At 40.3% G+C, this 22,610-nt stretch overlaps 1 protein-coding gene across 7 annotated transcripts in view; it reads right to left on the bottom strand.

The window, feature by feature from the left end:
• The window catches only part of ZNF609 (zinc finger protein 609), a 241,562-nt gene that overhangs the window by 8,081 nt on the left and 210,871 nt on the right, over positions 1 to 22,610 (bottom strand). For 6 of the 7 annotated variants that reach the window (XM_074234382.1, XM_074234387.1, XM_074234385.1 and 3 more), the window contains 2 exons: positions 7,508 to 7,595; positions 866 to 3,209 (listed from right to left, as the gene is read on the bottom strand). In XM_074234382.1, the coding sequence (XP_074090483.1) occupies positions 866 to 3,209; positions 7,508 to 7,595 (2,432 nt within the window). The remainder of the gene's footprint in view (positions 1 to 865; positions 3,210 to 7,507; positions 7,596 to 22,610) is intronic. The other variant, XM_074234383.1, reaches the window with a different exon arrangement.

The following is a 22,610-nucleotide window of genomic DNA, read 5'->3' as shown; positions in this document are numbered from 1 at the left end:
AGAAAAAGAAGCAAAAGGGCAAGTAAGTAAAGTAAAAGGAGACTATCTAGGAAAACACCTTCTAAAAATAGGGATGCCTCTTTAATAGATATTATGGGTCATCCTTTAACCTTCTCTTGGAGAAGTGAGAACAGGGAACACAAAGGTGGAGGAAAAAAATTAGTCTTTTGTTAATCCAGGGGATGAAAGGTATTCTAACTCAAGGGCAAGACAAGTCCTTAGACTCAATTCTATTTCCTAAATCATTTTGTTAGCAGGGAATAGGGAATGGAAGAATTATAGCATACAAGGCATTTCACAGAAGCTGGGAGGCCAAATTCATGAGAATAAAGAATTTTTGAATGCAGAAGACAGTTTGGTATAGTTGAAGGATTATTAGACTAGTACTCAAGAGAACTGGCTCTACTTCCAAGTTTACTACTAAATTGTGTGACCTTGGGCAAATCAGTTAATGGGTAAGAGAACCACAGAATTTTGAAGAGTGACAGGATCTCAGAGATCAGAGTCCAGCTCCCTCAGTTTATAGAGATAAACAAACTTAGAGAGTTCAGATCAACAAAATGACTTACCCAAGATTATATAGTTAAACTGGTGGAAAAACCAAGGCCAGTTCTTTCCACTCTTCCACCCCGCCTCAAATAATAGAAATCTGAATCTTTGCCTTAGTTACCTCCCTGGGTGACAGTGCTTTCAAAGTATAGAGTACCAACCAAAAGTGAATAGGTCTATAGGTCTCAATAACTCCTTAAAGACACTAGGTTTATGCAATTCTTGCAGCAGGGCAAAATGAACATAGAAACAGGAATGGGTATGAAGGGGAAGGATAGAGAGGCTGTCACACAAGAAAAGACTATCAACAAATTACCTGTCGGTACCAGAGCACTGGATCCACATCTGTCTGCCGACCACACTCACTGGCTGATTTGGAGTCTGAGGCCTCCTTGCCCAGGTGGCTGGCCTCACTCAGTTTCACCTTGAGTCCCTCAGCTGCCTGGCTGGGGAGTTTGGAGGAGTCTTCCAGCTTGGGGATGATGACAGACTTAGCAGGATCAGTCCCTGGCTCTTTGGCCTTACCAGGTCCCGACTTCACAAGGTCTGTCAAGCTTGGGGCCTTGGTGAGTGTTGGTGGAACTGATGGCTTCTGCTTCCATTCCTCCTTGAGAGCAGCCTCACGCTCTTTCAGGCTCAGCTCTACCTTCTTCTCCAGTCCCCGCTGCTGCTGCTCCAAGCTCTGTCGCTTCTGCTGTTCTTCATACTGCTGGCGGTAAGCTGTGTTGGTGCTAAGAAGGTGGGTATGATAGCTCTGGTCACTGTAGCCATAGGGGGGAACATAGGCATACTGATTATAATACAATGACTGCATGTACATGTTAGGACGCTGCTGAATGACAGAAGGTTGCTGACTTGAACTACTCAGCTCGGGTTTCTTATCCTCACAACTCTCATTCTTGACTTTTGCCTCAGTGTTCTCAGGTTCCTCATCTTTCTTCACCTTCAATGCCTGGCTCTCCATGCCAGGTTGGCTGGTGGGGTTCAGAGTCCCTGGGCTGGACTGTGGATAGCCTGGAGAGTAGTAGGTCTCAAAGCCCTGGTAATAGGGAGAATCTTTGCTCTGGGGTTGAGGGGGGAAAAGAGTTTTCTTAGCCCCTTCTTTGACTAACTGGTCGGGGTCTTTTGATTTAATGCTGTCCACCTTGCCTTCCCCATCCTCTCCAGCATCTGAGATGTCAGAGTATGCAGGACTGTTGTTCTTAACAGAACCAGCTTCTGCTCCATTCTGAGTGACCACATGAAGGGGAGTCATGGGCTGGGCAGGAGTTGTGCTATCCAACCGACTGCTGCTACCAATGGAGGGACTGGGGGCGTTATCCGTAAAGCTGTAGATCTTGTCTGCTTCAGCTTTGATGCTGGCTAGCCGACTCTGGTGGGGGTCTGATGAACCATTAAGGAGCCCCTCAGTTTTGGTCCGATCATCAGTGGATGACTCCCTGAATGGGCTCTTGCCTTCTTCAGCTCGGCAAACCTTCCCAGGAGTCAGAGGATTTTCAAGTTCCTTTAACTCCTTCTTCTTTTTTTCCTTCTTCTTTTTGTCCTTGGCTGGGGTCAGGGCAGGGTTGACAGTGAAAGGCTCTCCCATCACAGTAGGCTTGGGTTGAATAGGTTTAAGTTGTGGGCTGTTGGGCATGGCCTGGACAACTGTAGTAGTCAAACCAGAGGAAGAACCTGGGCTGGCTGCTGTAAAGGTGGCAGTCTGGAAGGTGTAGATCTGCTGAGGGGGAATGGCAGGGGCAATAGGTCGGGCTGACTTTAAGCTCTTGGAAGGAATCTTTTCAGGTTTTGAATTAGGTTTTTTAGATTTGTCCTTATCCAAACATCTCTTTTCCAATGAATCAAAACCATCATTGCTTGTCTCATCTACTACTGAGGGACCATCCTCAGAGCCATCATTAGACAAAGCCCCCGGATCTGTATCCCCACCCAGTTCCCCACCCAGTTTCTTCTTACAGAGGCCTTTTGTGCTGAATTTGCTTGAAGGAGAGGGACTGTGGGGTTCTACTAGTCGGACTTTGGGGGTGGCTGAGCGGGCAGGGGATAGGGAGCCTTTCTGGGAGACAGAGGCACCATTACAGTTTCCAAGGTCTGTGTGCAGGGAGGGTTCCTCCCCATATTCACTGTCTCCATCAGCTTCTGGTTTGCTGTCATCATCTGTGTGTGCATGGGCCTGATGGTACTTAAGTCCATTGATGTGCTTGTATTTCTTGTTGCAGTTTGGGTGGGGGCAGTCAATGAGGACTGGGGAGGGGCAATTTCTATCTAAGATGGCTGGCTCTACCTTGACCCCAGGAAGAGGCCCAGAGGCTGAGCCCATGGAATTGGTTCGGACTCGCTTGCTCCCTTTTGAGTCCTCAGAGCTAGAGTTCAACTCCATGTCTGAAAGAGGTTTATTTTTTCGCTTGTTGGCAGAGGAAGGGCTGGCCTTGACATCCTCAGTGGTCGTGCTTGGAGGAGGGCGGTGCTCTGAGGAATTCTGGCTGCCCCGGCGGCCTTTGCTATTAGCCCCTGCCCGAGTCTTGCTGCTGTTGCTGGTCCCCTTGCTGTCAGAAGTCGTAGTTGTCTCATTTACAGGTGTGTTGCTGTTGGGACGCATGCGCTTACCTCTGCCTCGGCCGTTGCGCATCTCCAGGTCACTGGTGGGGGAGTCACAGAACCTAAGTAGTAGCAGTAATAAAATATAATAATAATAGAAATAATAACTAGCATTTCTATAGTCCCTACTATGGGCTAGGAACTGTGCTAAAGAGTTCTCTCAAACATTACCTTTTTTCATCTTCACAATCACCCTGGGTGCTGTCCATTTTACAGATGTGAAAGCTGAAGTAAACAGAACTTAAATGATCTGCCCAAGGTCCCACAACCCAATCTGAGCTTCCTGACTGCCTGGGTGTCATCTGAACAGAACTCCATCCTCATTAATTCTAATGACTGACACATTGGTAAGCTCTGAAAACTTAGCTGGCTCAGCTCTCCCCCAATCGACACATCTAAAGGCAGGGAATGTCCTTGGCTCACCATGACAACCACGTCAGCATCCTCATTAGCATTCACATAGTGTCTACTGTGGCCAGGCATGGTGCCAGGCACTTTACAGAGATCTCATTCAATCCTCATAACCCTGGGAGGTTGGTACTATCAGGAGTCCCATTTTTCAGCAGAGGACACTGAGGTCAGCAGGGGTTATGGGGTTAAGTGATTTGATCATGGTGTCTGACGTCTTCCTGCCTCTAGGCCCACAGGCTGTATAGTTCTCCAAGGACTATCCTATGAAGTGTCCAAGAAAACCTCAGCAAGAAGGAGGAATTCAGGTATTTAGACATTTCTACCTAGGGTGGACTTTCTTGGACTGAGGTACTTTGAACATTGCCTGTGAACTATGCAAGTGGGGCTTAACTTATTGATTTGGAGAGAATTTTTTTTCTCTCAGAGGGTGTCTCCTGGAGAGTGCTGCTATGATAATCTGTCTTCCCAGATTAAAAAAAAAAAAAAAAGGAAGCTTGCATCCTGTACTGTTTATAGCTCTAACAGTTTTTTGGTTACTTTTTGAAGGGGTGGGGGGTAGGGGTATATGGGGGAATGGCTTAGTTTGTTGTCTGGATTCAGTCTATCTGCTAAACTGATAGTCTATGAGCAGCTTCCAATATTCAGGCTTCTCATTTCTTTAAGAACTGGGAAAGAGGGGCAGCTAGGTGGTGTAGTGGATAAAGCGCTGGCCCTGGAGTCAGGAGTACCTGGGTTCAAATCCGGTCTCAGACACTTAATAATTACCTAGCTGTGTGGCCTTGGGCAAGCCACTTAACCCCATTTGCCTTGCAAAAAAAAACCTAAAAAGAACTGGGAAAGACTAACAAAGCCCTTCAACCACAGGCTAAAGAATCCTTTAGGGGGCAACTGGTGGCACAGTGTATAGATCACTGGCCCTGGAGCCAGGAGGACCTGAGTTCAATCTGTGTTCAGACACTTAATAATTACTTAGCTGTGTGACTTTGGGCAAGTCACTTAATCCCATTGCCTTCCTCCCCACCCAAAACAAACCAATAATCTTTTCAAACAATCTCTTTGGGGAATATTACTGTATATTCCATGGAACAATTGTGAATGGAACAGTACTTTCCATGGAACAGGCATTTTCCTAATTCCCTATTTTTTCACCTAAACAGGGCATCAACATCAAAGAATGGATTAGGAAGTGCCTTCTGCTGAAATAGGAGGCTAAATGACTACTCTCATATGTGCAGGGGGATAGGAGAGGAACTGGGGACAAGAGTCTATATCTCCCTGGACAACTGATGTTGGGACATCTGGAAGAAACCTGTCGGTGAACAATATTCAAGAACTATTTACTCTGGACCACTCTATACATTATAAAATAAGAGAAGTCAGTCTGAAAAGGTGTTGGAACAAGAACTTGTTAGCATCATTAGCAAAAATATTTTGAAAATACTGATATTTTTAGTCTTGAAAATTTTTAAATGGTGTTGAATGTCTGGTGCTGGTTACACCATCCCTGATGTCTTTAAGTAGTCCTATCAATTGGTTTCTTTTCAATTCAATCCTATTTGGCATTCATTCATTCATTCATTCATTCATTTATTTTTTGGCAAGGCAAATGGGGTTAAGTGGCTTGCCTAAAGCCACACAGCTAGGTAATTATTATATGAGACTGGATTTGAACCCAGGTACTCCTGACTCCAAGGACGGTGCTTTATCCACTACGCCACCTAGCCACCCCTTGGCATGCATTTAACTAAGAGTCTATGTGCTCTGCACAAAGTATACAAAAGAAAAAATGAAACCAGCTCTTGCTTTTATAAAGAGCTACTAATTCTATTAGAGGGCATATCATTACATTTATTCATAGTATCAACAGAATTGTACCACTTTTCTTCCTTTATATTTGCTTTAGAGAGTACACATTAAAATCTAAAGTGCAACGTGGAGACCTATTCCTTTAAGATTTACCACTTCTTTTACTCACTATCAAATAGGGAAGGTGGCCAATCTTCTCTACCTAAAAACTGATGAAGAAACAGAATTTCAATCATCAGTAAAAGTTAAACATCTGTGTGTATGATCTGCACTGCTGCCTAGTTATGACCAGATGGCTATAGGAAAAATCTAGGTTTATATATGAGAGTATAAAGAATAAAGGCTGAATAAAGAGTACAAATAATAACGTATATAAAAAAGGGCAGATATCTTGCTATCTGCCCAGTTTCAGTCCTTAGGAAGAGTCAGACTTCATTTTCTTTTCCATTTTTTAATTCAATTTTATTTCCAGTCCTGATTTTTTTCTCTCCCACATCCCTTCCCCATTCACGATAAAGAAAAATAAAATTCATTGCAAACATATATAGTCAAACAAAACAAAGTCCTGCATTATCAATGTTAAAAAAAACCCCCCCAAAAACCTGAATCCATATTCTGAGTATATCACCTCCCAATCTGAAGATAAGGGACATGTTTCATCAAGAGTACTCTGGAATTGTGATTGGTGTTGATTAGAAATCTGTCAAAGTTGTTTTTAACAATATTGCTGTAGTCATATAAACAACAGTTTTGGTTCTGCTCACTTCATTTTGTATCAGTTCAGATCAAGTCTTCCCAGGTTTCTCTGAAACCATCCTCCCTCTTCATCATTTTTTATAGTACAATAGCATCACCATCACATTTATTTACTCTCACTTATTCAGCCACTCTCTAACCAACAGGCATATCCTCAGTTTATAATTTTTTGCCACCATGAAAAATAGGTAACATAAATATTGTTTTAGGTCATTTTCCTCTTTCTTTGATCACTTTGGGATATAGACGTAGAAATGCTATTTTTGGGTCAAAGTTTAACAGTTTTGGGGTTTTTTTTAGATTTTTCAAGGCAATGGGGTTAAGTGGCTTGCCCAAGGCCACACATCTAGGTAATTAAGTGTCTGAGGTCGGATTTGAACCCAGGTACTCCTGACTCCAAAGCTGTTGCTCTATCCACTGTGCCTCCCTTTAATAGCTTTTAAATAGCATAATTTTCAACTCCTTTTCAGAACAGTCAGACCAGTCCACAGTTCTAAGAATGTATTAATATACCCAGTGTTTTCCCATAGACCCTCCAGCACTTGTCATTTTCCTTTTTTTGGCAACTTTGTCAGGGGGTGATACTTAATTTGCATTTTTCTAATTAGTAATTGAGAGCATTTTTTTATATAGCTATTGATAGTTTGGATTACTCTTCTCTGAAAACTGCTTATTCATAGCTTTTGAATATTTATTATTTGCAGAATAGAATAATTGTTATTCTTATAAATTTTACTCAGTTTCCTTTAATCTTAGAAATGAGATTCTTATTTAGACTGCAAAGACTCTCCCCTCCCTCATTTCACACTTCTCCTCTAATTGGAGCTGCACTGATTTTGTTTATATGAAAACTGGCCTCATACTTAACCAAAATCGTCTATTTTACTTGTGAACTTCCCTGTTATAACTTTTCCTATTGAACTCAAAGAGAATTTCTTCCTCGAACCTCTATTTTCTTGAGTCTTGAGTTCTTTTGCCCCGTCAGCTGAATCTATGGGCTTATCAAATGTCAGACTATTGTATCTTTTGCTTCTCTATTTTGTTCCGCTAAGTAACTTCTTTATTTCTTACCTAGAACACAACTGGCTTTGTAGTACAGTTTGAAACCCATACTGATAATTACCTCTCCCCAATCCCACCCTTCCCACTTCTATTCTCTTGACATTCTTGACCAAATTTTGTTCCTCTAGGTGAATTTTATTATTTTTTAAGCTCCATAAAGTAATTCTTTGGTAGTATGATTGATATGAAACTGAATAAGATTAATTTCAGGTACTATCATTTTTATTGGTTTAGCCTACTCCTAAGCAGTATTTCTCTATTTAGACCAGTCTTCATTTGTATAAATGAGATCTGATTTTCAATAAAAATCTAAAAGAGAGCTCACCTGGGGGGTGCCCAATCATGACGTGTGCAGTCAAGAAGGGTGCCCACGTAGGTCTTGTTTCTCCATGTCACATTCACCACTAACATGCCTGGAATAAAAAGAATACCAAAAAAATAAATACCAATAAAAAGCTGATACAAAATTCCCAACTACTGAGGGAATGGATTCTATATCAGTAGCATCCTGGTTTGTGGAAACTCATGTAGTGGGCCATGGTTATTTAGGCTGGTCTGGGGCTAGCTTCAATGACACTGGGACTTTTGAAAGATGCTTAGAAGAAACACAAGTGTCATTCTAGAAAGTATCTGGGAAAACATATGGGCTAAAGAAGGCAGTCTTTCGATAATGAGAAACATCATGGGATAATGAATGTAAGAGTCAGAATGACTGAGTTTGAGTTCCAATTCTGCTATTTATTAGCTGTGTAAACCCTTGGCAAGTTACCCTCTCAGAACATCAATTTCCACATCTTCAAAAAGGGATAACAATACAGTACCTGGGGGGCGGCTAGGTGCTGCAGTGGATAGGGCACTGGCCCTGAAGTCAGGAGTACCTGAGTTCAAATCTAGCCTCAGACACTTAATAAATAATTACCTAGCTGTGTGGCCTTGGGCAAGCCACTTAACCCCATACAAACAAACAAATAAATAAAAACAATAATACCAGATGAGATAATATATTGTGAAAGTTTACTTCCTTAGGGGAAAAGACACTGAACATTAAAATTTATTATTTGAGTTAGAAAAGTACAGAATTGGGACTTAGACTACAACTAGAGGGGACAATACTCCCCATGCTAATTTTCCTTTTAATGTAGAATTGTCTCCGTAAGGAGGAAATCTGGAAAGAATTTTGTAGACATGAACAGAACTCAAGAGTATAAAGACCCTTTTTAATATGAGAGGGATATAGAATATTAAAGACCAAAGAACTTTAAAATTCTAGGATCAGGAAGCAGGACACATCTCTTTAATAATATAGCCATGTTGCTATCAAATTAGTTCTTTCTGAGACAAGACTTTAGGGTGTTTTCATTAAACAAGGCTAGGACAAGGAATTCAATTCTTTCAGCAGGAATCTTCAATCACTAAGGTGGGATAGAATTTTGGCTACATCATTAGGTAACCACTCTTCTTATTAGTATCTTTCATCCTGGATACAAGAAGGGCTCTAAAACAAGTAGTCAAAGGCATAATCAGATTGAGAGGTTCCAAAACGACTAGTTCCTTTTTTCTCAGAATTCTTTGGGTATCCCCCCCGCCAAAAAAAAAAACAATTACACTAAATGATTTCTAGCTATTAGCAGCATAGTGAACTCAAGTGGATGTTTCCTCCCATTGATGGGCTGCTCTGATTACTGCCTTACTAATTTGACTAGGAGCAAAGTCCATGGAGTTAGAATGTATTATCTGAGCAAGGTAAGACTCAGAGATAGGCATCTCATTTATAAGGGCAGACTAGTGCAACTGCAAAGAGAACAGGCACACAATTAGAAGATGAATGTAACTCCCAACCCAGAAACTGCTGGGAGGGAACACATGTTTATAAATCTGGGTGTTTCTCCCAGGGTAGTCTGCAAACTAGAAAAATAATGAATGAGTGGAAAAGGAGATCAGGCCAGAGCACTGATAAGGGCAGAAGGGAGGAGGGAAAACCTAGACAGACAGGTTTGGGTGGCCTGTTTAAATGTCAAAGCACACAATTTTTTTTTTTGCCCTGGGTCCAGGCAACAAGGATAAGTACAGAAAGGGAAAAAAGATCAGAAAATGACACTGGACAGATACTGCTTTTGTCAGTGGATGACTAAAGAGTAGCAAGCTTAAAAACAGAAAAAACAGGCTTACATTCTGGAATGCTTCCTGTTACAAAAGATGTCAAACCATAAAGAAAAGGTTGATTTGTTTGAAGATAAGAAAAGTGGTAAAGCAATGATAAGTACTTTGTATTTCACCATGCAGTTATTCTCATAATCACTTAGGACCCACCAGACAAGATCTCATTAACCATCATTTTGTTTCAGAGTGGTGAACATTCTTTCTCCTTAACAGACAGTAACCTTGGGGCAATAGGAAGGGAAAGTGACTTGTGGGAAGGAAGTCAATGGCTAGAAATATTCATCTCAGAAATGAAAGATCCAATCTAAATATATTTTTATAGCACTCAGCACCAATATTTCAAGAATCCTGAATAGATTATGTGGTAAGACTCTGATGAAAATGTTAAAGTTTCTGTTACTCTTTCTGAGGGGTCTTTTTTTATCTCTCACCAGCCTAACAAATCCTGTCCTTAGGAAATAAGGTGAAAAAAATATATACATGGAACAAACGTTTATACAGAGGGGTAGGGAAGAGATGGTACAATAGAAGATACCTCAGAAACCTCTCCTTTCTCCAGATTAGTCATAAAGTTCTTCACAGGAAGTCTCTCTCTAGAGGTAAATCTCTTAATATATATGGTAAGGATTCAAAAGTATGTTTTATATACCATTCATTATTATGTGGGAATGAGATATATTGTGAATGAAGTTTTTACATTATTCAAGTTTTTGACCTTTATTGTATGCAGCTGAATGGAATGCCACTAACTTAGTTTGTATCTGATATCCACTACTGGTGGATGAGAGGAGTGCAGAGTAAAAGAGTGATCTGGGCAGCATTTTAGTAAGTATGAATGATTTTTGATAATATAAAAGTTACATTTTGATGCAAATCCCTATCTTTTTTTTTGAACAACAGTATTTTTCCCAGTCATATTATATGGCTTCTAATCTTCAAATACTGTAGTCTCTAAGGGAACAGATAAGATGGATGATAAGCTTGGGTTTTTTCCATATACTACTAGCAAAAAAGGGTAAAAGAAGTGGTGTAAATGATCTTCCAGGAAATACACAATGGACAAAGTTTAGTCAGATATACATGAAAAGACAAAGAAAATATATGAATAACCTTATACCCATGAAATTTTTTAACACTGCAGAGAAAGTCCTTGGCCCAAAAATGCAAGAATGAATCAAAAGGATGGAAAGGAAGGGATGAACTGAGATCTTCACTACTGGAAGAACCCATGACTATAGGTTAACAGATTCAAAGAAGTAGTGGCTTCCTCCTTTTTAAAGCGCCAAAATTTAAAATATCACCCACTTTGGATACATTTTTCTAAAACATACTATTCTGTCACTCTGTCAAGAAGACAGAAGAAGAAATGAAAAAGAATACAAACAGTTCTCAACTTAAAAGCCTGTTAAAACAAAGCTATATTAAAACTCTCGGGATACTCTGCATAGTAGGGGAGCCATTAGCTCACTAACTCAATAAAACAATCTTATAAAGAATAGTTTGAGGTGGAGTAGAAACATATTTAGCCTTATAGGTTGAAGTGGTTTTTGTGAACTGGCATGAGAAATCAGTTAGAACACTTTACATGGGAAATTACAATCTGAATAGGTCTTCAATTTTTCCTTAAAAACTCAGGATCTGTTATTGTAATACCTTTAGGGACTAGTGGGATCAGTTTATTTACTATTACTAGACTATATGGCTGGCCCAATAGCTACATGTTTAAAAAAAATTCATTTTTCTCAATTTTTTCAGTTAACAAGTCATTTATTTTCATGTCCCCTTCCTATCCTTAATGAAAAACAAAATCTTTGAAATAAATACCATGTTGTTTCATTTTTATAATTTTTATGTCTCTTTCTGAGATTAACTGTAACTTTTAGTCATTCTGTCTCCTAGCATTACCTTGTTTCACAAACCATTGTTTTTAACCTATAATGAATGCTTTGAAGGCTAAAGAATTGAGATAATAAAAACAATCTTAAATATAAAATATTAAGTAGGGTTCATCTTCAGGCCCTAAAAGCTCCTCCTGCCTGATTTTGCAGCCCCAATAATTACATAATCCCTCCCAGTATCATTTATTCCCAAGTCAATGTTGGGAATTCTGACACACACACACACACACACACACACACACACACACACACGTATATGTATGTATATGGTTAAATGACTCAGTTACCCTAAGTACTAAGTTCTGCAAGACCACCCACAATTTAATTTCATCAGCAAATTTAAGGCAGGCAGGTTAGATACTTTGCCTCAGAAGTGTGGAAAGAACCAATAACTTGTTTTTATACCTTATTTGGGATCAAACTTAAATACAAAATGAAGGTATTCTGGACAAGAACTGGGCTTAAGTAAAATGGTTGGAATTTGGTAATATGTATGTATGTATGTATGTATGTGTGTATGTATATGTACGTATATATAGTTATAAATTATAGACACAAAGGCCTTTTGCTTCATTATTAGTCATTCAACCTAAACTGCTGGAGGTCTTCTCCATGGTGAGGACTAGAAAGCTGGAGACCAGCCAAGTCTACTGCTGCTAAGGGCTGCCCTTCTGGGCAATCTCCTGCCTTTTTGGAACTCTCAGTTCTGAGAACACATGGTATTGGAAAGCAAGCTCCAGGCTCATTTAGGATTAACTGTGGGTTGATAATGGAGGAGAAAGTAGGGCTGTCTTTATATTCTGTCTGGTTGAGGAATCCATCAAATTTCTTATTAAAAAAATCTAGCTTGGATTTCTCTATTTTCTAGTCTAATGTTCCTTATTAATTAATTTCTGAGCTACTATAATGTCCTTCAAATTGGGCTCTCTAATGTTAATCTCTTCCTCCCAAATATACTGATGAAACTATTTTCACAATCAGTCAACAAGCATTTCTTGAACCCAACACTAGCCTCAATACTGTAAATAATACAAAGGAAGTGTTATAGTCTCTGCCACTCTTTAATAGACAGTAATAGGGTTCACACTCTATTTGGGAACAAACATAATACAATAATATTAATAACAAAAAAATACTTCATAAAAGAATGTATATGAATGAGGTCAGAGAAAGAACTTGTAGGTAAGGACCAGAATTGTTAGGACATTAAGACAGGTGGGAAACTTGGGCTAAATCCTTTAAATATTAATATTGGAAAAGGGAAGAGTATTCCAAATGGAGGAAACAGCAACTCTGATAGATAATGAGGAAACCACCATTGTGCCTGGGTGAAGAAGTAAAGCAAATAAGGTACAACATATACAGCAAAGATAGAGGAAGGCCCTGAAAGGCAGGAAAAAAAGTATGGATTAAAATTTTCTTGAGAACTTAAAAAACTGATGTCTCCAAAAACAACCAACCAACCAACCAATCAACCATACAACTGAAACCAACTAGTGAGCTTCTTGAGAGTGGAGACATACATTTCCTTTGTATCCCTCCATGAGGCAAAATGGTGCTAAGCATTAAACAGTAACATAACACAATCCAGTCTGTCGGGATAATATTTACTACAAGCTTCTCAAATTATGGGTGATTGAGTAGGTATATTAGGTTGGTAGGGCAGCTAGATGGTGTAGTGGATAGAGGACTTCCAATTCCAAGGCAGGAGGACAGGAATTCAAATTCAGCCTCTCACACTTACTAGCTGGACGACTTGGGCAAGTTACTTAACCCTGCTTACCCCACAGTCATCCTGATTCATATTTGGCCATTGGACCCAGACAGCTCTGGAGATAAAAGTGAGGCACAGCACCCCCTCACTCAAATCCAATTCATGTGCTTGTCATGGCATCACCTTCCTGATGTTGTGATCTTCAAAAATGAAGGAGAGGGGGGGAGTGGGGCAGAGCCAAGACGGCGACAGGAGAGGATCCTCTCTTAGGTGCTCTCTCTCTCCCTCAAAACTTATACACTAAGGACTCTAAATTTTCGAGACACAGAATCCAGAGGGATCCAGTGAGGCAGTTCTCCAACCTAAGGTAACCTGGAAAAGAGTGGAAAGGCTCTGCTCCCTGGGGTTTGAGGGGCGGCCTGCCAGAGCGAAGGAACTTCAGCCTCCCAGAGGCAGCCCCAGGGTGCTGGGAGCCATGGCTCACGGCAACAGGGGGAACCTCTGCAAGAACGAGAACCCGAAGCCCAACCCTCAGGGCACTCAGCAAACTGCCTGGCCCAGATCCAGGAACTGGAAGTAGAAGCCCATAAGCAGGAGCCCCCAGTGCCTGAGTGCTGAGCCAAGGGAGGTGAGTGGAGAGAGAGGCTGCGGAGCTCTGTCCTCTGTCCCTGGAACAGGACTCTGGGGCTCTGACCACATTCAGATCCTGATTGCAGTCTAGGCCCCCCCATAGAACAGCAGGGCCCTTCCCCACTTCAGCCCCGTGGCAGAGGGGGGCGCTTATGGTCATTCACAGAACAGGGGGGAAGACAGAGCCTCACACATGGAAATCCTTGTTTGGGGGGGGGTGTACCAATAATACACAAAAGCTCAGGAAGCACCCCAAAACCAGGCACAGGCTGGAGAAATAAATGAGTAAGCAGAGAAAAAAGAGGAACATTATTGAGAAATACTTTGCCTATGATCCCAAGAAGGATCAAAACATTCAACCTGAAGATGAAGAAGTACAAGCTCTTGCATCTAAAGACTCTAAGAAAGACAGAAATTGGGCTCAGGCTATGACAGAGTTCAAAAAAAGTCTTTGAAAATCAAGTGAGGGAGATAGAAGAAAAATTGGAAAAAGAAATGAGATGCAGGAAAAACATAAAAATGAAGTCAGCAGCTTAGTGAAGGAGATCCAAAAAAATGCTGAAGAAAATAACATGTTAAAGACCAGCTTAGGTCAAATGGATAAGACAGTTCAACAAAGTTATTGAGGAGAAGAATGCTTTAAAAAGCAGAATTGGCCAGAGGGAAAAAGAGATAAGAAAGCTCTCTGAGGAAAACAAATCCTTCAGATGTAGAATGGAACTGAGGGAAGCTGCTGATTTTATGAGAAATCAGGACACAATTCTTCAAAAGCAAAAGAATTTAAAAATTAGAAGAAAATGTGAAATATTTCATTGAAAAAAACAACTGATATGGAAAACAGAATCAGGAAAGATAATCAAAAAATTATTGGAATACCTGAAAGTTATGATCAGGAAAAAAGCCTTGACATCATTTGCAAAGAATTATTACAGGAAAATTGCCCTGATATCCTAGAAGCAGAGGGCAAAATAGAAACTGAGAGAGTCCACCAATCTCCCCGAGAAAGAGATCCAAAACAAAAAAAACCACTCCCCAGGAATATTATAGCCAAGTTCCAGAACTCCCAAGTCAAAGAGAAAATATTACAAGCAGCCAGAAGGACACAGTTCAAATATCATGGAGCTGCAGTCAGGATCACAAAGGACTTCGCAGCAACTACATTAAAAGCTTGTAGGGCTTGGAATTTAATATTCTGGAAGGCAAAAGAGCTTAGAATGCAACCGAGAATGAACTACCTAGCAAAACTGAACATCCAACCAAGGGAATTTCAAATGTTCCTATTGGAATGGCCAGAGCTGAACAGAAGGTTTGATCTTCAAATACAGGACTCAGGAGAAGCATAGAGAGTGGAGAAGGGGAAAACACGAGGGACTTAATGATGATGAACTAAATGTACTCCTGCATAGAAAAATAATACTGATAATACTCATATGAACCTTCTCATCTAATAGAGCAGGTACAAGGAGCTTTTATAGATGAAGCACAGGAGAAAGCTGAATTTGAAGATATAATGTGGTGTAAAAATGGAGTAAATAGCTAAAGGGGAAATGTAATGGGAGAAAGAAAAAGGAGAGGTGGAATAGGCTAAGATATTTCATATAATACGATTTTTTTTTATTACAATAAGCTATCACAATGACAGGGAAGGGGGAAGGCAAGGGGCAGCAAGGGAATCTTCGTTTTCATCAGAGGTGGCTAGGAGAGGAAACAGCATATATACTCAATGGGGTATAGACATCTGGAGTAAGAAGTGGGAAGACAGGGGGAAGGGGGGGGGGGATGTGAGTGATAAAGGAGAGGATGGACCATGGGGGGAGAGTGGTCAGATATAACACATTTTCTTTTTATTTCTTGCAAGGAGCTGGGATTGGATGGCCTGTCCAGGACCATAGGGCCAGGTGGATGCTAGGCCTAAGGGGTGGTATGTGGGCTCAGGGCTTCTTGGCCCCAGGACCAGGGATCTGTCTGCTGCACCACTCAGCTACCCTATAGCAGAGTCAGAGTGAAAGGAGAGAGACAATATAGTATATGGTACTGGAGAAGTACGAATGGAGGGAGTTGCAATCAGCAATGTCAACGGTAGAAAAATATGGAAGTAACTTTTGTGATGGACTTATCATAAAGAATGTGAGGTGTTGGAACACAGACTGAAGCACATTTTTTATTTTTTTTGGGGGGGCTGCAGGGCAAATGGGACTGGGTGGCTTGTGTGGGGCTGCACAGCTGGGTGATTGTTGGGTGTCTGAGGCCAGATTTGGACCCGGGTGCTCCTGGCTCCAGGGCCGGTAATCTGTCTGCCACCCAGCTGCCCCTACTACTACTATTATTATTACTATTTTATTTTATTTTGGGTCTTTTTATTTCTGGTTTTAGCAGGGCAATGGGGTTGCGGTGGCTTGCCCGGGGTCACACAGCTGGGTGATTGTTGAGTGTCTGGGGCTGGATTTGGGCTCGGGTGCTCCTGGCTCCAGGGCCGGTGCTCTGTCCACTGCACCACCTGGACACAACTACTATTATTTTTTTCAATTTTAATTTTTTTCTCTCCTTTACATTATTGCTCATGTGGGTCTATATTTTTCGGGGGGAGGGGGTATGTTTACTCTTAAACAAGAATATTTTAGTAATGTACATAAAAACATTATTTGTACAAAATAACAATATATAAATTAAAAAAAAAAAGAAAGACAAGAGGATGGCGGCGTGAAGGCAGCCTTTCCTGGGAACTCTGACCCCCCAACTCCCCCCCCCAAAATGAACAAAGTATGGCTCTAACCATAATTTATTACATTTTCCCAGTCCAAGAAAACTTAGAAGTTCCGAGGGGAAGATGTGTTTCACCAGGACCAGGGGATGGGAAAAAAAGCTGTGGCACAGTCCAGTGAAGCCCACAGCAGCCCAGAGATCACAGGCAACAATTTGAAGGGGTAGTGAGAGAATTCTGCTGCACCTGGGTGAGTGTAGAGTGAGGAATGCAGCCGCAGAATCTGCAGAATCCTGAGAAAGCAGCCTGCATCCCCAGAGACTGAAAGGGAAGTCTGCAGAAATTTCTCTGCTCTCCCTGTTTGCCTACACTAACACATTGCAATTTGGGCTTCCATACTAAATAACCAAGCTAGATCCCTCCTTATAGGCCCAGTGCAGAGGGAAGTGCTGTGGTCATCTACATATCAAAGCACAGGCTAGAGAGTATAACACCTTGGAGGAATAAAGATCCCAGTGGGGTGTCCCAGAAAAAAAAAAAACAACCAAACCCCAAAGCCCTGGAAGTGATATAAATTAAGTCTTGGGCTGAGGAAATGAGTAAACAACAGAAAAAGAAGAATCTGACCACAGAAAATTACTTTAGTCCCATGAAAGATCAAAACACATACTCAGATGATGACAAAATTGAATCTTCCATATTCCAAGAGAAATAGAAAAATGGGCTCAGACTATGGATGAGCTCAAAAAAAGACTTTGGAAAAGCAATTAAGGGAGGTGGAGGAAAAACTGGGAGGAGAGATGAGAACAATGCAGAAAAATCATGAAAACCAAATCAAAAGCTTGGTGACAGATATACAAAAAAAAATACTGAATAATACGTTAAAAACCAGTTTAGGTCTAATGGAAAAAGCAAAAAAAAAAAAAAAAAAGGCAAATGCCTGAAAAAGCAGAATTGGCCAGCTGGAAAAGGAGATAAAAAAGCTCTCTGAAGAAAATAACTCCTTCAAATGCAAAATGGAACTGAAGGAAGCTGATGACTTTGCAAGAAAGCAGGAAGAAATAAAACTCTTCCAAAAAAAGCCAAAAATTAGAAGAAAATGTGAAATATCTCAGTGTAAAAACAACTGAACTCGAAAACAGATCTATCTGAAAGCCATGCCCGGAAGAGCCTAGACTTCATTTTTTAAGGAAATAATAGAGCAAAATTGCCCTGAGATCCTAGAAGCTGAGGGTAAAATAGAAATTGAGAAAATTCACCAATCACCCCCTGAAAGAGATCCCAAAAGAAAAACTTCCAGGAATATTATAGCCAAATTCCCAAACTCCCAAATCAAAGAGAAAATTCTAAAAGCTGCTAGAAACAAACAATTAAACTACCGAGGCTCCATAGTCAGGATTACACAGGATCTAGCAGGATCTACATTAAGGACTCGTAAGGATTGAAATATAATATTCTGAAAGGGAAAAGACCTTAAGTTTCCAACCGAGAATGAACTACCCAGCAAAACTGAACATCCTCTTTCAGGGGAAAAGATGGACTTTCAATGAAAGAGGGGACTTTAGACAGACAGACACAGGACATAGGAAGGAGTGGAATATAAAGGTATGATGTGATAAAGGGATGGAGTCAATGGGTGATGGGGGGAAAATGGGGGAATGTACTGGGAGGAAGGAAAAGGAGATGAAGAAGCTAAGAGATTTCACATTAAGAGTCAAGAAAAAGCTTTTTCAATGGAGTGGAGGGGGGAAGGCAAGGGGCAATGAGTGAGCCTTCATTCTCATCCAAAATGGCTCAGGGAGGAAATGACATACACGCTTAACAGGGTGAGGAAATCTATTTTGCCCTGGAGAAGGATGTGAGGAAAGGGATGGGATGAGGGGAATAGGTGACAGAAGAGAGGGAAGATCGAGGGAAAGGGTACTCAGATTGAAGACACTTTGGGATCAAAGGGGAGAGAGAGAGAGAGAGAGAGAGAGAGAGAGAGAAAGAGAATAGAATAAATGAGAGTGGGGAGGAACAGAGTGGAGGTAGCTAGTAATAGCAACTGAGGGAAAAATATTGAAGCAACTTCTCTGGTGGATTTCTGGTGGAAAGCAACTCACCGCCGATAAGAGTCATTGAAATCTGCACACAGACTAAAGTACAATCTCTCTCTCTCTCTCTCTCTCTCTCTCTCTCTCTCTCTCTCTCTCTCTCTCTCTCTCTCTCTCCCTCCCTCCCTCCCTCCCCCCCCCTTGAAGTTTCTTATCTTCTTGGGAGGGGTGTTTATGTTTATTCTTATAACATTCAATTTACATCAATATATGGCATGTAAACAATGTAGAGACTGTCAGACAGCTTTGGGGGGGGGGGGAATTGCAGAATTCAGAGCCTTGCAAAAAAAAAATGATTCCCTAGGGGTGGCTACGTGGTGCAGTGGATAGAGCACTGGCCCTGGAGTCAGGAGTACCTGAGTTCAAATCTGGCCTCAAGACACTTAACAATTACCTAGCTGTGTGGCCTCGGGCAAGCCACTTAACCCCATTTGCCTTACAAAAAATAAACACCTAAAAAAATGATTTCCTATACAATAGTAATATATACTGTTGTATGTAAATGGAAAACAAAATAAAATGTTAAAAAAAAAAATGAAGGACAAATATTATCTTGACCTCCACAAGCAACTACTTGTTGGGTACCAGAGTTCCATAGTCATCTCAAATTCAACTTGCCTCAAATAAAGTTCATTCTCTTTTACCTCTTCTTAATTTTTTCTGACTTTTTCCTTTCCAAATTTAATTGTCAAGTCTTGTTGATTCTTCTTTCCTAACACTTCCCCATGCTAATGATCACTCACATAACTATATAGGACCCTAGTTCTAGGTCCTTATCACCTCTCATATGGAATACGGTATTTACCTCCTAATTGATTTACAAGGACAGCAGGCTCTTCCTTCTCCCAACTATTTTCCTAAAGGATAGGCATAACTGTGGTGCAACACATGCCCCACCCTGCTCAAGAAGCTTTAGTAGCTCCCAAACACTTTAAAGCCTTCACAATCAGGCTCTAACCTCTCTTCCCAGACAAATTTCACATCACTCTCCCGGAGGTATTCTTTGTTCCATCCAAACTGGTCATCTTGCTGTTCCCTATACAAGACATTGTTTTTCCTCTTTATGTGTGTTCTTCACTATCCTTAGAATGCCCTTCCCCTTCTAACACCTGCCTTTTGGAATGAATCCCTAGCTACTACATACCTTCTACGCAAAAACTTTTCCTAGTCCAATTTGTTGATTTTTTTTGCCCCCCCCCAAGGTTATATTTAAATTATGATACATTTAATACTGGCATATTAAATATAAACTATATGAGTTTTAGGTTATTTCATTTTCTAGAATGAAAACTCAAATTCAGGTACAGATTTATTTGGTCTTTGTTATAATCTGGGCCTGCTACATGGTAAGGTGTTTAATAAATTCTTAGTGAATTAAACTGAAATGGGGAAGAGAAGAAGGCACTGAAAATACAGCATGTAGACTGCAAAGGTTATCAGCAAGTGAACCTATATAGTAATTAGTACAGTGCTGGTTGCTGGCTCAACATGTATTTATTTAAGTAGAGAAAAGAAAATTTTGTTGTAGAATAAAGAATATTTGTTACTGTGGTATTAATGAATTATTTAACAAATATTTATTGAGCCCCAATTGCCTCCACTCTGAACCTCCCCCAAAACGTCAGCTCCTTAGGGGATGGAGTATTTCATTTTTGTTTTTGTATCCTAATTTGCTTTGCACAGCACACAGCAGACACTTAAAAATATTTGAGCTGACTTCTTGGCCCTTGACTTTTCCAACCAACCAAACTGGACTACTCTCTTCTTCCCCAAAACATGCTCACGTAATGCCATTTTGTCTTTTAAGCTGACAAAACACAACCAATGGGGAGGTAAACCGAATATGGAAATAGAATATACTTCAAACTACCAACTCTGCTATCATCTGCCTTCTTTCCCTAAAGCCATCAACAAATTTTTTCTTTAAGATTTTATTTACTTTCAGTTTTACAATTTTTTCCCTAATCTTCCTGCCCCCCCCCCCCCAACACCCAGGCAGTCTGTTAGTCTTTACATTTTTCTTTGGTATACACTGATATCAGTTGAATGTGATGAGAGAGAAATCATATCCTTAAGAAGAAAAATAAGGTGTAAGAGGTAACAGAATTACATAAGATAATGCCCCCTCCCCCCATTAAAGGTAATAATAGTCTTTGGTCTTTGCTCAAACTCCACAATTCTTTCTCTGGATGTAAATGTATTCTCTTTATACATATATATGTATGTTTTTTTTGCAAGGCAAATGGGGTTAAATGGCTTGCCCAAGGCCACAGCTACGTCATTATTAAGTGTCTGAGACTGGATTTGAATCCAAGTACTCCTGACTCCAGGGCTGGTGCTCTATCCACTGTGCCACCTAGCCACCCCTAGATGTATTCTCCATCGAAAATACCCCAAAATTATCCTTGATTTGTTGCACTGATGGAATGAGCAAGTCCATCAAGATTGATCATCACCCCCATGTTGCTGTTAGGGTGTACAATGTTTTTCTGGTTCTGCTCATCTCACTCAGTATCAGTTCTTGCAAATCCTTCCAGGCTTCCCTGAATTCCCACCCCTCCTGGTTTTTAAAAGAACAAGTGTTCCATGACATACATATACCACAGTTTGTCAAGCCATTCCCCAATTGAAGGACATTTAATTTCCAATTCTTTGCCACCACAATCAAAAGCCATCATCTTAAGAGAACAAATTATTGTGGAGATTCGAATTAGCTACTTGCCTCTGTAGGTACTGTAGGGTCTTTTCATCTGAGCAGCTACAGACCCTAAAAAGAAAAATTCTTACCATTTTCTGACACTATTATCAAGTGATTCAATATCAGAAATAGATATGGTTTAATCCTTGGAGATATCTGATAAACTTCATTACTATCACCTCTGCCCCTAAACCTATGGATCATTGGGGATTTTCCAGCTGACTTGTCATTCTAGCCTCCAGCCTGCTGTCTCCCTAGATGTGAAAGCCTTGGGAGCAGGGTCAATTTTTCTTTTCTATTTGTTTCCTTTTGTGCTTAGTATAGTGCCTTACACTTAGAACTTAAGCAAATTCTTCTTCATTCATTCATGCTTTTGTTTCTGCTTGATATAAATAAAGCAAGAATAATAAATGACTACTCCAGCTCAATGTGCTGCAAACCCTGCTTGGACATTTTTCATTAACATGTGGGACTTGAGGCAAAGTCACAAGTTCTTTGGTTTTCAGTTTTTTCCACGCATAAAAGATAGAAAAGATGATCTCTAAGATTCTTTGCAGGTAGAAAATTGAATGCCACTTGAATGTCATTCTCTCATTTCAATCCACTGAAACACTAGCTATCCTTAACTGAGTTCAAGTCCATAAAATTATACCCCATAAAGTAAAATTATCAAATAATTTCTGGTTTCTCTTTATGTAACCTTTGTAACAGTTTTCTCCACAACATTATTATAGTTAGTTGGGTTGTATATCGTTTCTCTTATTAAGACTGTAAACTCCCAGAGAGGCTAAACTTTGTCTTATTTGTCTTTATAGAGTAAATATGAGCACTGTGCATTACATAAAGGATGTGCTTGAAAAATGTTTATGGAATTAACTTTTGAGTGACCCAACAACTTGGTGAATCTTGATAACTTAAGAGCCAGTCCTTTTCAGCTGGAGTCTTTAGTAATTTGAGAACCCTGAGAACAAAGTAGAGATTCTGGAATATTGCCAAGAGATCAATTATAAAACACGAGATCCCTTTAGATCCTCACTAACAATGTTAATCATGCTAAGGGGCTGAGGATGGCATAACATCAACAAAGGAAGGTGGTCTTTAAAGATGACTTTAAGTTACATCAGACCATATCCTCTTGGTATCTGACTATACTGAATAGCAGGAGCCTAATGGAGATCCTGGACTTTTCTCTTGGAAGCTAGGGGAAATTTCAAGAGGTGCAGTTGTATATATGAGAGCTAGTCTCTATCTGCCCACTTTTTATAGCCCAGAAGCTGGTTGGGGTCCATGGTACAATAATTAAAAAAACCCAGAATCTCATGTAAATTTCAGTTTCTATGGAATTCTTCTTGCTATTTTTTTTTAACAAGTGGTAGAACTTGAGGTGATTGGAGTAAGGATGAGAATAAGAAGAAATAACTTACAAAATGAAACTGTCAGCTTCCATATCTTTCCTGACAAAACTATTTGCAGAAATCACAGCATGGCTATCTGGAAGATGCTCAAAAGAAGTCTTTAAGCATGACACCTG

Source organism: Macrotis lagotis, chromosome 4 (assembly GCF_037893015.1).
Source record: "Macrotis lagotis isolate mMagLag1 chromosome 4, bilby.v1.9.chrom.fasta, whole genome shotgun sequence".
Lineage (NCBI taxonomy): Eukaryota > Metazoa > Chordata > Mammalia > Peramelemorphia > Peramelidae > Macrotis > Macrotis lagotis.
The sequence above is the reverse complement of the archived record's forward strand: the minus strand, read 5'-3'. Positions and strand labels throughout refer to the sequence as shown.